The sequence below is a fragment of the Triturus cristatus genome, chromosome 9, assembly GCF_964204655.1.
Source record: "Triturus cristatus chromosome 9, aTriCri1.1, whole genome shotgun sequence".
NCBI classification, from domain to species: domain Eukaryota; kingdom Metazoa; phylum Chordata; class Amphibia; order Caudata; family Salamandridae; genus Triturus; species Triturus cristatus.
Window position 1 is genome coordinate 49,050,263 of NC_140592.1, and position 13,079 is coordinate 49,063,341.

At 46.6% G+C, this 13,079-nt stretch overlaps 1 protein-coding gene across 1 annotated transcript in view; it reads left to right on the forward strand.

The window, feature by feature from the left end:
- The window catches only part of LOC146797362 (solute carrier family 26 member 6-like), a 230,667-nt gene that overhangs the window by 201,091 nt on the left and 16,497 nt on the right, over positions 1-13,079 (forward strand). The window contains exon 17 of the mRNA XM_085627593.1: positions 2,562-2,616. Coding sequence (XP_085483719.1) covers positions 2,562-2,616 — 55 coding nt within the window. The remainder of the gene's footprint in view (positions 1-2,561; positions 2,617-13,079) is intronic.

A 13,079-nucleotide genomic window follows, 5' to 3' on the forward strand; every position in this document is an offset into this window, starting at 1 on the left:
CGGTGAGGATGGCATTGCCGTAATCAATTCGCGAAAGGACCAGGGATTGAACTACTAATTTGAAATCTTCAGTTGGGAGAAAGGGTTTGATTTTCTTGAGATAACGGAGAGTGAAGAGGGCTCTTTTAGCCGAATTTTTGATGTGGACATTGAGGCTGAGACTGTTATCGATGGAGATACCAAGAGATTTTACTGAGCTGGACAAGGAGAGAGAGCAGTTGAGGGCATTGAGGTCGGAGATCCAAGTTTGAATGGGGAGAGGGTTGTTTTGGGGGGAGAGTTTGAGATGATTGAGGTGGAACCAGGATTGGATTTTAGTGAGGGTGTTATTAAGGTGTATAATATTGGCGTGGGTTTTGATCTTATAGTAGAGTTGGGTGTCGTCGGCATATAGGTAGTAGTTAATACCAGCTTGTTTAAGGATGGGGGTGGGGGTGAGGGGTTCCATAAACAGGTTAAAGAGAGAGGGTGAGAGAATTGATCCCTGGGAGACTCCTAGGGAGACCGGAGTGGGGTCAGATAGACAGTCTTGAATTTGAATTTGCTGGATTCGATGTTGAAGATAGGAGATGAACCATTTGAGGGTAGTACCATTGAGGCCAAAGCGATCTTTGAGCACATTAAGTAGGACAAAGTGGTTAACAGTGTCAAAAGCTGCGGAGAGATCAAGGAGGATAAGTAAATATGTCTCACCATTGTCAAGGGAGTGGTGGATGTCGTCAACAATGTTTAGCATGGCAGTTTCAGTGCTGCAGCCTTTTCTGAAGCCTGGTTGTAAGGGGTCCAGAAGGTTGAATTTTTCGATGTGTTTGTCTAATTGGAGCAAAACACATTTTTCGAGGGCTTCAGAAAGAAGAGGGAGGTTAGTGATGGGGCGGAGGTTGTTTAAGTCATTAGGATCAGCATTAGTGTTTTTAATAATGGGGGAGATCTGACCGAGTTGAAGGGAGCTAGGGACAGTTCCAGTAGCAAGGGAGGTGTTGATGATTGTGGTCCAGGATGGGACAATGATGTGCTTTAGGTCTTGGATGAGGTTAGAAGGGGGGGGGGGGGGTCTTTGGTATGGGAGGATGGTTTTAGTTTAGCAATGATGTTGTGGACTTCATGATCGGTCACCGGGCGGATATTTTGCCAGGAGGCATTGTTTTTTGGTCGTGAGTTTTGGTGTATGGGTACGAGAGGAGTCGTGGTGGAAAGGTGTGGGGGGTAGTTTAGGGTGGGAATAGGAGAAGGAATGTATGAGGAGGGGTTAGGGTGAAGTGAGGAAGCGGGTGAGTGTGAAGGGGGATCGGGGGTGTCAAGAGTGAGGAGTGTGATTTAGAGGTGACATCAGGAGTAAGTAGGGGGTTGGTAGGGATCTGCGTTGAACGGAAGGATTGATCTATTTTGGCAATTTTTTCAGAGAAGAAGAGGGCAATTTCTTCACATCTAGCGATAGAGGCCGTCTGGTTCGGCTGAGCTGGAGAAGTTTGGTGACGGATAATGTTGAACAGTTCTCTAGGTCTGTTATTGGCCCGATCAAGTTGTGTACGAAAAAAGGATGCCTTTTCGTTAAAAATGTGTTTTTTGTATGTAGATCTAGCTGATCTGAGGAGTGTCAGGTTTGAGTGGGGGGGATGCTGTCTCCAGGTTCTTTCCATCCGTCTTAATGAGCGTCTTTCGTTGTCAAGTTCTAGGTTATACCATGATTTGGAAGGGATGTTTCTTGGGGTTTTAAGTTTAGGAGGGGCCAATTGGTCTAGGACATCCGTGACCGCTTTATTAAAGTTTTTAGTAAGCTCAGTAAGCTTTCTTTCTTTCTTTCTTTCTTTCTTTCTTTCTTTCTTTCTTTCTTTCTTTCTTTCTTTCTTTCTTTCTATCTTTCTATCTTTCTATCTTTCTTTCTATCTTTATTACTTTCTTCCATGCCAAGAGTGTTTACGGCATCTGGGGCAAAGGGGTATTTCAATCTCCCCAGAAAACGACTCCTCTCAATATGGGCTGAGAGAAACAAAAATTAAGATATAGAATGTTTTTGTTCGATCATTCAATACATTTTGAGAAACATCAGAGTTCTGTATGATTCATGCCATTTCACTAAATAAAACACTAATGCCCTGTAGCAATTTTGGTATTACCTTAGAGAGTTACTGCTCTGTTTGTGGGATTTACCTGAATTATTCTCTGAAACTGTACAGATAGACAGCAGGGTGAGGGTGTTAACCTATAACATTACTCCTTCCAAACAATGGAAAATCATTCAAGCTAGCGACGAATTTTAAATTCAATTGTAGGTTGCAATTTGATCACAATTTTCCCAAAAATCTTTTTGAAGCCTCGTTGCTCTCTTTTTTTATGTCTTGCAGTTACATGGACCTCTTTTTCCGCCTTCAGTATGACTGTGAATAGTACCGTACACATGTTTTTATATATTATATAGCGTATGTGCGGACGTCCAGAGCGTAATATGGTCTTTATTACCACTGTTAAGTGTGGGGAAGGGACTGCGGCTCGAGAGGTCAGTCCTCGAGTGGGTTTTGATGCTTCTCTTCTGCTTTGTTTCAATTTTTTATCGGTTTTAGATTTTCAAGGAATTTGCAGAAATTGAAGTGAATGTTTATCTCATTGGCTGCCAGGGTAAGTCATGCATCACACCGAAAGAAAATGTGAATGTGTGAGTGAATTGTTGCGTTAAAGTTATGACAAGTGTAGGATACAGTTTTGTGATTTGCAAATGCCACATTTCCCACTGAAAGATTGTGTAAATAAACTAAAACCAGAAGCAAAGTAGAGGTAAAGCTGATATTGGACCTGTCCTGGTACTGACTCCTGGTCGCAGGTGTTTCGATTTTACACAGTGATCTAAAGTTCTACCCTCAATTCACTGCCACGCGGCTTTGAATCCAGCAACATCGGAAGAAGTTCTGAGATTGGACAAAAGGCTCTCTTCTTGATGGCTTTGCGGTCATGTGCAAAAGACCCTTGCAGCTTGCACCAGACAGTGGAACTCCTGTTATGCCATACTGCCTCCCAGTATGAATTATGTGGTGAAGTGACCGTATATGTAGGGTGCAGCAGTGATCCAGGGTGCATCTCCAGCACAGTGAGTTTCTGTAATACTCGTCTGTAGAGTCAAAAGGGTGAAAGTTAGCTTCTGCAAAGTAATTTATATTAAGAGAATGTGGGAGGAGCCTCATGTGACCTTTTATTGTGGCCAGTCCTGATTGTGCATAGCTTGTCTAGGAGTCGTGGGTTTCAAACATACTGATGGTGCAAGCATTATTCAAAATTGTTCTTTTATGTGCAGAGCCAGAGGACTGGGGTTTGGTCCACTTGTTCACAATCGACCCTTGCCCAGAGTGATTGATTGTTTTCCGTTGTCATGGTTACGGTTTTTGTCGGTGTTTTTCCTGATTGTGGATGGATAAAACAGGAAGATATTTTCAGTAACCATACTAGATGGAGGATATTTTATCCCAACACAAACTCCTGTCCTCTTCTCCCTTCTTTGATGTAGGAGTCTTTCTACTCTGTGGTTTAGGAATAGGCAGACCTCATGTGAAATGATGCGAGCGTGAACGGATCATCAGAGCTGGTCCTTGTTGTGTGGCGCAAAGGATGCTGGTCAGGCTCCCGGACGTGATGGTGCTCTGCGAGGAGGGGGGACACCACCGGAAGCCCTCTTCTGGAAACACCTCAGCATAGGTGGAGGCGGTCATGCAGCCACGGTGCTCAACCGGTCGGATGTTTCTTGACCCTCAAAGGTGGCATGATGAGAACAGGCAGCAGCAGGATGTCCTGAGATTAGTTTGTGTTGATTTCTGTGATTCTCTTGGTTTGTAGCCTGCTCTTTTCTAAAACAGCGGTTGAATCGCCAAAGCGGTCTTGAAACAGGCCAAAAAACACAGGAAATCCAGTTACTCAGTGACTTGTATAACAAAAGGATTCTTCGTATGTGGCTAGTAAAATAGACTATTCACATATGGCTCTTATTTCCAGACCGATGAGGTTACTTTTAAGCCTGGACTTCAGCAGTCGCAGGGTAGCGAATGAACCATGATTCTGAAGAATAAAGTTTTCTAGTTGACGGTTATTGCGTAATCTCACACAAACGGATCAGGCTCACCCCCTTGGGTTAAAAAAAATATAGGTATGCAAGAGGAAGTTAAACAAAATCTTCTAAATATCTTTTCTTGAAGGTTTGTACACCTGGGCATTAAACTGGCTGAAATCATGGAAAGTGCACTTTGAGTAAATTCCGAACCTTTTAATCAGGGTACCAATAGGACAAGGAAGATGGACCAAACCACTTCTCTCTGTCGGGTCGAATAAATGATGCTAATTTACTGCCCGCCTCCATGACTCTTAAAACAAGTAGGGATGGTTTTAGTTTTATATGAGCATCCAAATGAGTCTGAAGAGGCTTTTGAAAGGTGTCCAGGATGCCAGACCTTGAACTAGATTGTTGGGTTGCACTAGGGGAAGGGATTAAACAATCATAGTACTAAGTACATCCCCAAATCACGGGACTTCACCCTCATCTCACAATGTTGGTCAAATCTGATATCGTTATTGATTGACACTTTATTTTAAAAAATCAGGCTGTCGGTGGTGCAAGCGCACTGCAATGACCAGGTCCTGCAACCGCAGTCTGATTCCTCCAGAAGGAGCGGGGGATGGAGTTGGGATATCTGCAGCAGTGGAGCAGTCGTTGATGGTGGACTACCAGCCCTTTGAGTCCCTCCGCCCGACTGTTTCTACGTCGCTGGTTCAGATATGTCCTGATCCAGTGTGGTGTGCCACCGCCCACCTCTGGCAGCTTCCAAAGCTGAGGAGTTGGATAATCTGTGCCAGGCAAATATAACATCTTTTTAGGGCTATTTTATTGGACGCTGAAATGAAGTTTGGAGGGGACCAATATTTCCCACATCTTGGCCCCTCCAACCTCAATTAAATACATATCAGGAGGCAATCTCTGCCATTCTTCCAACAGATGCATATTTGCTGCAACAAAAATGGCTAAATTAAATCTGTTGGGTATAGCCAAGCAGCATTTTTAGCACCATGGCCGTAGTCTGGTTAGTCCTTGCTCGTCGCTGGTTAGCGGTCAGGCCACGGGGACTGGTAGAACAGGATTATCAATTTCTGCGCACTTGAGTCTTGCATTGCTGCAGAGTCCCTGAGAGGCTTTAATGGTTCAAAACGTGGCCGGTTTTAAATGTTCTCTGCAATCGTTCAGGCAAGGTCGCGGTGCATTTCTCTCTCTTCTGGTTTAATGGTTGTCTTCCTAAACCAGAGCGCAGAATCTCACCTACATCGAGGAAGGGAGCAGAGGAGATGAGTTGCTGTTGGATAAAATTCGAAGCAAGTTCCGTGTTCGGCCTTCTTTTATAGTTGCTTGTTGTTTACCACTATTGGCTTTGCAGATGCCTGTAAAATTGCTCTGGCAAAAGCAAAATCCAGGACCGCCCGATCTTACGGACTGTTTTCAATCCGTTTTATCTCCAAGGTAAAACCAAATCTATTAGTTTATATTTTGGTCTCAGCAGTTTTTACAGATTTCTTCCTGAATATCTCTGTGCCTAGGTTCTTCACAATGGATGTGGATACCCTGGTAAATGAGGCAAAGCCTGGACTGTGTCCAGCTGGTCTTTTCAATAGGGCACATCTTACCCCTCGTACCTTGAGGCGAGCAGCAGACACACATCTAACGCCGCACCTGTAAACCTGTTGCTTCAGAACCCATGAGGAAATGTATGGACCACATCAGGTCCCCCACGGTCACTTTCTGATGAACTGTTGGCGGACCCACCTGGGAATCATTAGGACCCACGTTTGCACCAATCCAAGCTGCACATTGGAGGACGCTTCTGCATAATCCGCAAAGCCTTTGGTTGAACAAGAAATCCACTTCAGTGTCATACCTTTGATGTGGCTTTCGCTCTTGCATACTTGCTCCGCTGCCTTTTGGCCAGGTGCGCACTATAGAAATACTGCATACACACATACACAAATACACACAAACAGACATACATACACATACATTCAACCATACTTACATACACGTAAACACACATACACAAGATGGAAATAAACATCGGTATCCTCACCGGTCTCTCCCAACACAGCACTTTGCTTGTCCCTAAATGAGCAAGGAACACAGAAACCATTTTATCAGAAATGTGTGAACATCTTGACTAGGTGAAAGGAGACCAGATTAATGCTTAATTCTTAAAATAAAAGTGTTTGGGGCCCAAATTTACTCTCAGACGTGCGCCCAGTGCAGCTGAATGTCGGAGTTGCAGAATCCCAACGCTGTTTACTCTTAATTCCACCTTGTGCCTCTTTCATCCACCACCAGACACTCCTGTCCATTTATCTCATAAATCCTAAGGAAGTCTACTCTTGAGTCCACCTCCGGCCTCTTTTATCCACCTTCTGGCCCTCCCTGCCCCTTTATCTCATGAATCCCAAAGATGTCTACTCTTGAGTCGACCTCGTGCCTCTTTCATCCACCACCAGACACTCCTGTCCCTTTATCTCATGAATCCCAAGGATATCTACTCTTGATCCCACCTCGTGCCTCTTTCATCCATCCCCAGGCCCTCCTGTCCCTTTATCTCATGAATCCCAAGGATATCTACTCTTGATCCCACCTCGTGCCTCCATCCATCCCCAGGCACTCCTGCCCCTTTATCTCATGAATCCCAAGGATATCTACTCTTGATCCCACCTCGTGCCTCTTTCATCCATCCCCAGGCCCTCCTGTCCCTTTATCTCATGAATCCCAAAGATATCTACTCTTGATCCCATCTCGTGCCGTTTCATCCATCCCCAGGCCCTCCTGTCCCTTTATCTCATGAATCCCAAGGATATCTACTCTTGATCCCACCTCGTGCCTCCATCCATCCCCAGGCCCTCCTGTCCCTTTATCTCATGAGTCCCAAGGATATCTACTCTTGATCCCACCTCGTGCCTCCATCCATCCCCAGGCACTCCTGTCCCTTTATCTCATGAATCCCAAGGATATCTACTCTTGATCCCACCTCATGCCTCTTTCATCCACCACCAGACACTCCTGTCCCTTTATCTCATGAATCCCAAGGATATCTACTCTTGATCCCACCTCGTGCCTCTTTCATCCTCCACCAGATACTCCCTGCCTCTTTATGTCACTCCTGCAGCCTTTTTCATCCTTGCTTTCTACCTCACTGTTTTATGCCACTTTCTCTTTCAATATTTTTCCCCTTCTCTGCGGTTCACTCTTGTTCCCGGACAAAATCTTATTTGTTGAAAATAAGTCCCAGTCCCCAACAATGAGTGCTGATGGGCCCCGGTTGCTATAACCGACTCAAATTAAGCTATGGACCAGGTTATCTTAATATTTGCAAAATAAAACAGCCCAGAGGTCACGTACATCAAATACAATATTGTAAAGACAACACCACAGAATAAAGACTCTTGCTGCTGTGGGGTTTGAACCCGAAGCCAACAGATGAACTGAAATCCTAATGTGATTCCTCACCGTTGAACCACAGCCGGTGTGAAGACTCCGCCTCCTATGCAGGGACATACTTTGGAAACAGTCGTCGCCTGGGTGGTCGCTGTTTGACAGTGAGGCAGGACGCGCTTGTGTGCATCCTGTAGTGACGTCTTTGTCTTTACAAACAGCTGGAATTCCCCTGATCCACCACTGGAATACAGTTTCTAACACCAGAGGCATTTTTACTTTACACTTTGTTTTTGGGGTGCCATCTATACCTTGATCTACTATAGATTGTGGAAAGCGGGGATCACTAAAAACAAACCGGCACGAGGGCAGAGCTATAGGATGCACTGAGCGTCCATAAAGGAGTGTCAGTGACTTCGGACAGAATGGTGAAAAATGTTAGGAAATGACAAAAGCGAAGCATGAAAGTATGCATAAAAACGAGTTCCGTTTGTGATTGTCGCAAGCCTTTCTAATCTCCCTCAAGGCCTTCCAGTGAATGTCATTGTGTAGGGTTTCTGAATTGCATGTCTCAGTACTTCACGGGAATGCAGCAAAATTGCAACTCTTGGCAGCTGCAAGATTCCCAGCACTGTCTCTGAAGAGCCTTAGGCTTCTCGGCCACCGTACTGCCTGACTTTGAAGTGCTCCAATGCAGGGATGTATACTGGAAAGGTGGTCACGGCTATTGCTTTGCCAATGCTGGTATAATTTTGCAAGTAGTTCCATTATGGAGCAGTGAAAAGATGCATCATATCCAATCAAATGAAAGCCGCTCTGCCAAGTACCACGCATCAGGCGTTGGACTAACTCATTTCAGTGTGGTGGTCTGCATCACTGCACTGAAATGTGAAGTCACGCGTAATAGTGCCTCTGCTGTCAAGGCGGAGCCGCCACACTAATAAGCACAAAACTAAAGCTGGAATTGCAGTCCGACGTGCGCTGCTCCTAAGGTGAAGGGTTGACACAGTCTGCAACTCTAGTTGCTAGTGTTGCAAATTAACAATGTAGTTATTCTAGGCTGCGTGGCTTAATACATCAATGATCATGACTGACGTGAGAGTAAGTGGGTCGGGGTGACTCGGGTCAGGATGAGTTTTTTGATGCACACTAAGCGGGACTTCCTGCTGCCACCCGCAGTGGCGCCTGCAGTTCATGAGATTTTGACGGACTGCAGTGGAAATATTAGCTCCGCTCGCACCACGTTGTGCATCGGTATTATTGACCCTGCCGTGAATGAAGCTTGCCACTGGTGGCAGAGTGAACCCCACGCCCTGTGCAGCCAGGCCTGCTGAGTCTTGCAAGTATACGGGCCGGGGCAGTGCTTAATTTGAGCCGGTGCTTTCCGGTGCTCAGCACCGGCACTTAAATGGTGTCCGGTGCTCGGCACTGAATTGCAACACGATATTTAGAACAGACCACCACATGGTGGCGCTGCTCATCTAATTTTGAGATGAGCAGGACAACTGTTGTTTAGGAATACAATATACATTTAAAATTGCTAACACCTGCCTCCCCAGCCACTCCTTTAGCTTTGGGAACCTGGAATAATCTGAACTGTCACATTTACACGTGCGAGTGATGGTTAGTAGTTGTTTTGGCAGCGATGGCAGGGGCGATGGGTGGCGCACGCTGCAGTGGCACATGGTCAGAGCCCTGGCACTTAATATTTTACAAAATAGGCACTGGGCCGAGGATTGCCTCGGGAGTCATTGCGGCCGTGTCGACTAGGTGACCTGTTATTGCCTCTCAGTCAGCAAAGTAAACGAGTGCCTGAATGGAGTCCACTCCCGCTCTGCTTGTCGCCATTTCATTTGTTTTTTGGCGCTAGTAGCAGCGCGCAGTCAGAGTGGTGCAAGTCAGGTGCAACAAATGACTCCGCGTGGCTGACAGCGGCATCACATACATCAGTAGAGAGGTAACACTAGATCTGTGACAGCCCGCTGGTGTGCTCGCTAGTGCCGCTGTCTGTGAGTGCGGGGCTGGGCAGATGAACTCCTTTTCAGGCTTGGAATAAAGACGCTGATGCCCAAGAGGAGGTCTGCACAATCCCACTGCCAAATGGCGTGGCTTTCCATACCTGGGTGTCTTGTGCAGGCTTGTAGCATTCATCACACAGAAGCACAAGCCTAAAAAAACACACAACTGCAAAAGAATTGTTGGAAGCTAGTGTCCAGAGGCTTGATGTAATATGTCGCAAAGGAGCTTTGTGATATTTGTACGATTTATAATATGCCCAAGTTATGTATGTTTACTTAGCCATGTGTCTTCTAAATAGAAGTCTTTTAACAACGATTACTTACGCTTTGCAGCAGTTAACGTGGAGTTTCTCATTGCTCAAATGGGTGTAATTTCTGATATTTATGTTTCCCTAGTCTTCATTGCTTGATTTTGTTTGTGAGGAAGTGTCACTCGTAGTCGTTAAAATGTCACTCATTACTCTGAAATTCTGAAAATGTCACACATAGTAATCTGAAACGTTGGCAACTGTGAGCAAGTTTGACCAAGCTTTGCTCCAGAGGCGGAACTAACAAAGGAAGCCCATCCAATAAAGAGCGGGGAACTGAGATGGACAAGAACGTCTTCTACTCAGAATCAAGGGAGGACAAAGGCCGCTCTGTAGCGCAGTCTGTGTCCACAGCTGACTCCGTCACCGTCAGCAGCAGGCCGCAGCAAGGTCAAAAGTAACCAGAGGCAGAATATGTGTGTAGTCTGCACTCTGAGTGTCTGCTTTATGGCATTTCAAGAGTAAAAACGAAAATCATTTTTCAGGAACTCTTAGCACATGATTTTACGTGATTTACACTGATTGCACACAAGCCATAGAGAGCATGGACAGATGCAACATTCATCATGCATCACAAGACGTATAAAATGCTTCCAAAAGTGACAGCACCTACATCAAATAATATCAAGTAAACCAAACCTTTTTATTGATTCTGTAATTTCAAGACAACATTATTTTATTAATTACAAAATTAAACAAGTGGGAGTGAAAATTTATCTGCAAGCTGGTTTGTAGAATTTTTCATTTGCTCTAGGTTAGTTTTTTTTTTTTTTTTTAATTTTACTACAAGGTGTTACATGCTTACTAAAGACCACTCAGAGTGATGACCTTGGAAAGGTGCTATGTAAGTATGTAGAACACAATAAGGGAATATGGTAATAAAATTAAGCTGCAGAGAAGGGTTAGCTGCCAATACGTTTGATTTGCATACCTATCATACTAACACGAGACACAGGGTGGCGCCAGAATGCCATGAATGTGAAATTGTGAGACATACAATTATTGTTAGATATCTCTGCCGAAGTAATGCAAAGTGAATTTAATTGCAGTCTATCTATCTATCTATCTATCTATCTATCTATCTATCTATCTCGCCGGCATGATTATGATGACGGCGGTAGCCAACCTTTCCGCGGCGGTAGAACCGCCATGGAAAGGCATGCGGAGAATGTCTCCGGGGGCCCATTGCGAGCCCCCAATGTGTTTGGGGGGTGTGGGTGCACTGGGGGGTACCCATGGTACCCCCCTACATGTCCCTGTACCAGGTGGCAGGCACTGTGCAGTGCCTACCACGCAGTGCAGGGATATGCTGGACATGCCTTTTTGGACATCGCGGCTGTGCTGCTGGCAGCAGCAACCGCCGCAATGTTAAAAGCCACGACCTGACCGCCACGGTCTGATTTAGACTGCGGAGCATACTAATTGGACCGGCGGCTATGCCACAGTCCTAGCGGGCGGTGTTTTCCCTCTACCATGGCGGTCGGAGTGATTTTTCGACCGCCATCCTAATAGACCCCTAAGTGTGCCCCTCAGTGTGCTTTCTAAAGGAGGATGGATGCCAGTTTCCAGTTAGTGGGAAATATGACTGAGGAGAACTTTTAGTTAAAAATGGGAGACAGATGAGAAGTAATTATTTCTGGTAGAAGATGAAAGATTTTGAAGGGACAAGGGTCCAATGCAACACCACTCCATGTTACACAACTTCATGCAACACAAATTCACTCTATGCAACTGTACTCCATACAACTGCACTTCACCCTATCCAACCCACTCCACTCTATGCAATGCATCTCCAAGCAGTGTTACTCTACGCAACACCACTCTACGCAACACCACTCTACGCAACACCTCTTCACCCAATGCCACTCCACGTAGCGCCGCTCCATGCAACGCTGCTCATGCAGCGCTACCCAATGCAGCGCCGCTCCTCTCCACACAAATGCACGCCGCACACCACTTCATGCAATGCCACTCCATGCAACGCCACTCCAAGCACTGGTACTCACAACAGCGGCACTTTAGGTAGCGCCACTCTAGGTGGCACCACTAGGTAGCGCACTCTACGCAGCGTCACCCTACGCAGCGCCACTCCACTCCAGACAACTTCACACCGCATGCCACTCAGCGCACTGCCACTCTACACAGCGCCACTCCACACACTGCCACTCTATGCAGCGCCACTCTATGCAGTGCCACTCTATGCAGCGCCGCTCCACACAACGCCGCTCCAAGCAAAAACACTCAAGACAACGTTACTCGGTAGAATGCCACTCCATACACCGCCACTCTGCATCACTCTATGCAATGCCAATCTATTTTACGCAACTTCATGCAAAGCAAATTCACTCAATGCAACCGTACTCCATACAACTGCACTTCACCCTACCCAACCCACGCCACTCTACGCAATGCCACTCCAAGCAGTGACATTCAGGGCAACACCGCTCTACGCAAAGCCGCTTCATGCAACGCCGCTTCACACACCACTCCACGCAACGCCGCTCCACGTAACTCCACTCCACTCTGCTGCACAAGTGCACGCCGCATGCCACTCCACGCAATGCCACTCCACACAGTGCCCCTCTACACAGTGCCACTCTACACAGTGCCACTCCACACAACGCCACTTCAAGCACTGACACTCATGGCAGCACCACTCTACTCAGCGCCACTGTACGCAGCAACACTCCAAGCAGTGACACTCCAAGAAACGCCACTCAGTACAATATCACTCCAGACAACGCCATACCACCCCCCTCTATGCAGTGCCACCCTGCTCTACGCAATGCCACTCCATTTTATGCAGCGCCACTCCATGCAAACCTAATTCACTCTACGCAACTGTACTCCATACAAGTGCAATTCACTCTATCCAACCCACTCCAGGCTATGCAGCTCCACTCCAAGCAGCAACACTCAAGGTAACACCACTCTATGCAACGCCACTCCACACCACGCCCCCACTCCTTGCAACGCCACTCCACGCAACGTCACTCTACGCAGCGCCACTCCACTGCACGCAACGCAACACCATGCGTCACCAGTGTACTCTATGCAATGCCACTCCATGCAACCTCGCTCCAGGCAATGCAGCTGCACACCACTGCACGCCTCATGCCACTCCACACAACGCCACTCTACACAACGCCACTCCATGCAACGCCACTCCAAGCAATGGCACGGCAATGCCACTCTACCCAGTACCGATCCACGCAACGCCACTGGGCTCCATTCAACGCCACTGTACACAGCGCCACTCCGCTTCACACAATGCCACTCCACGCCGCTGTACTCCACACAACTGCACACCGCACCTAACTACAC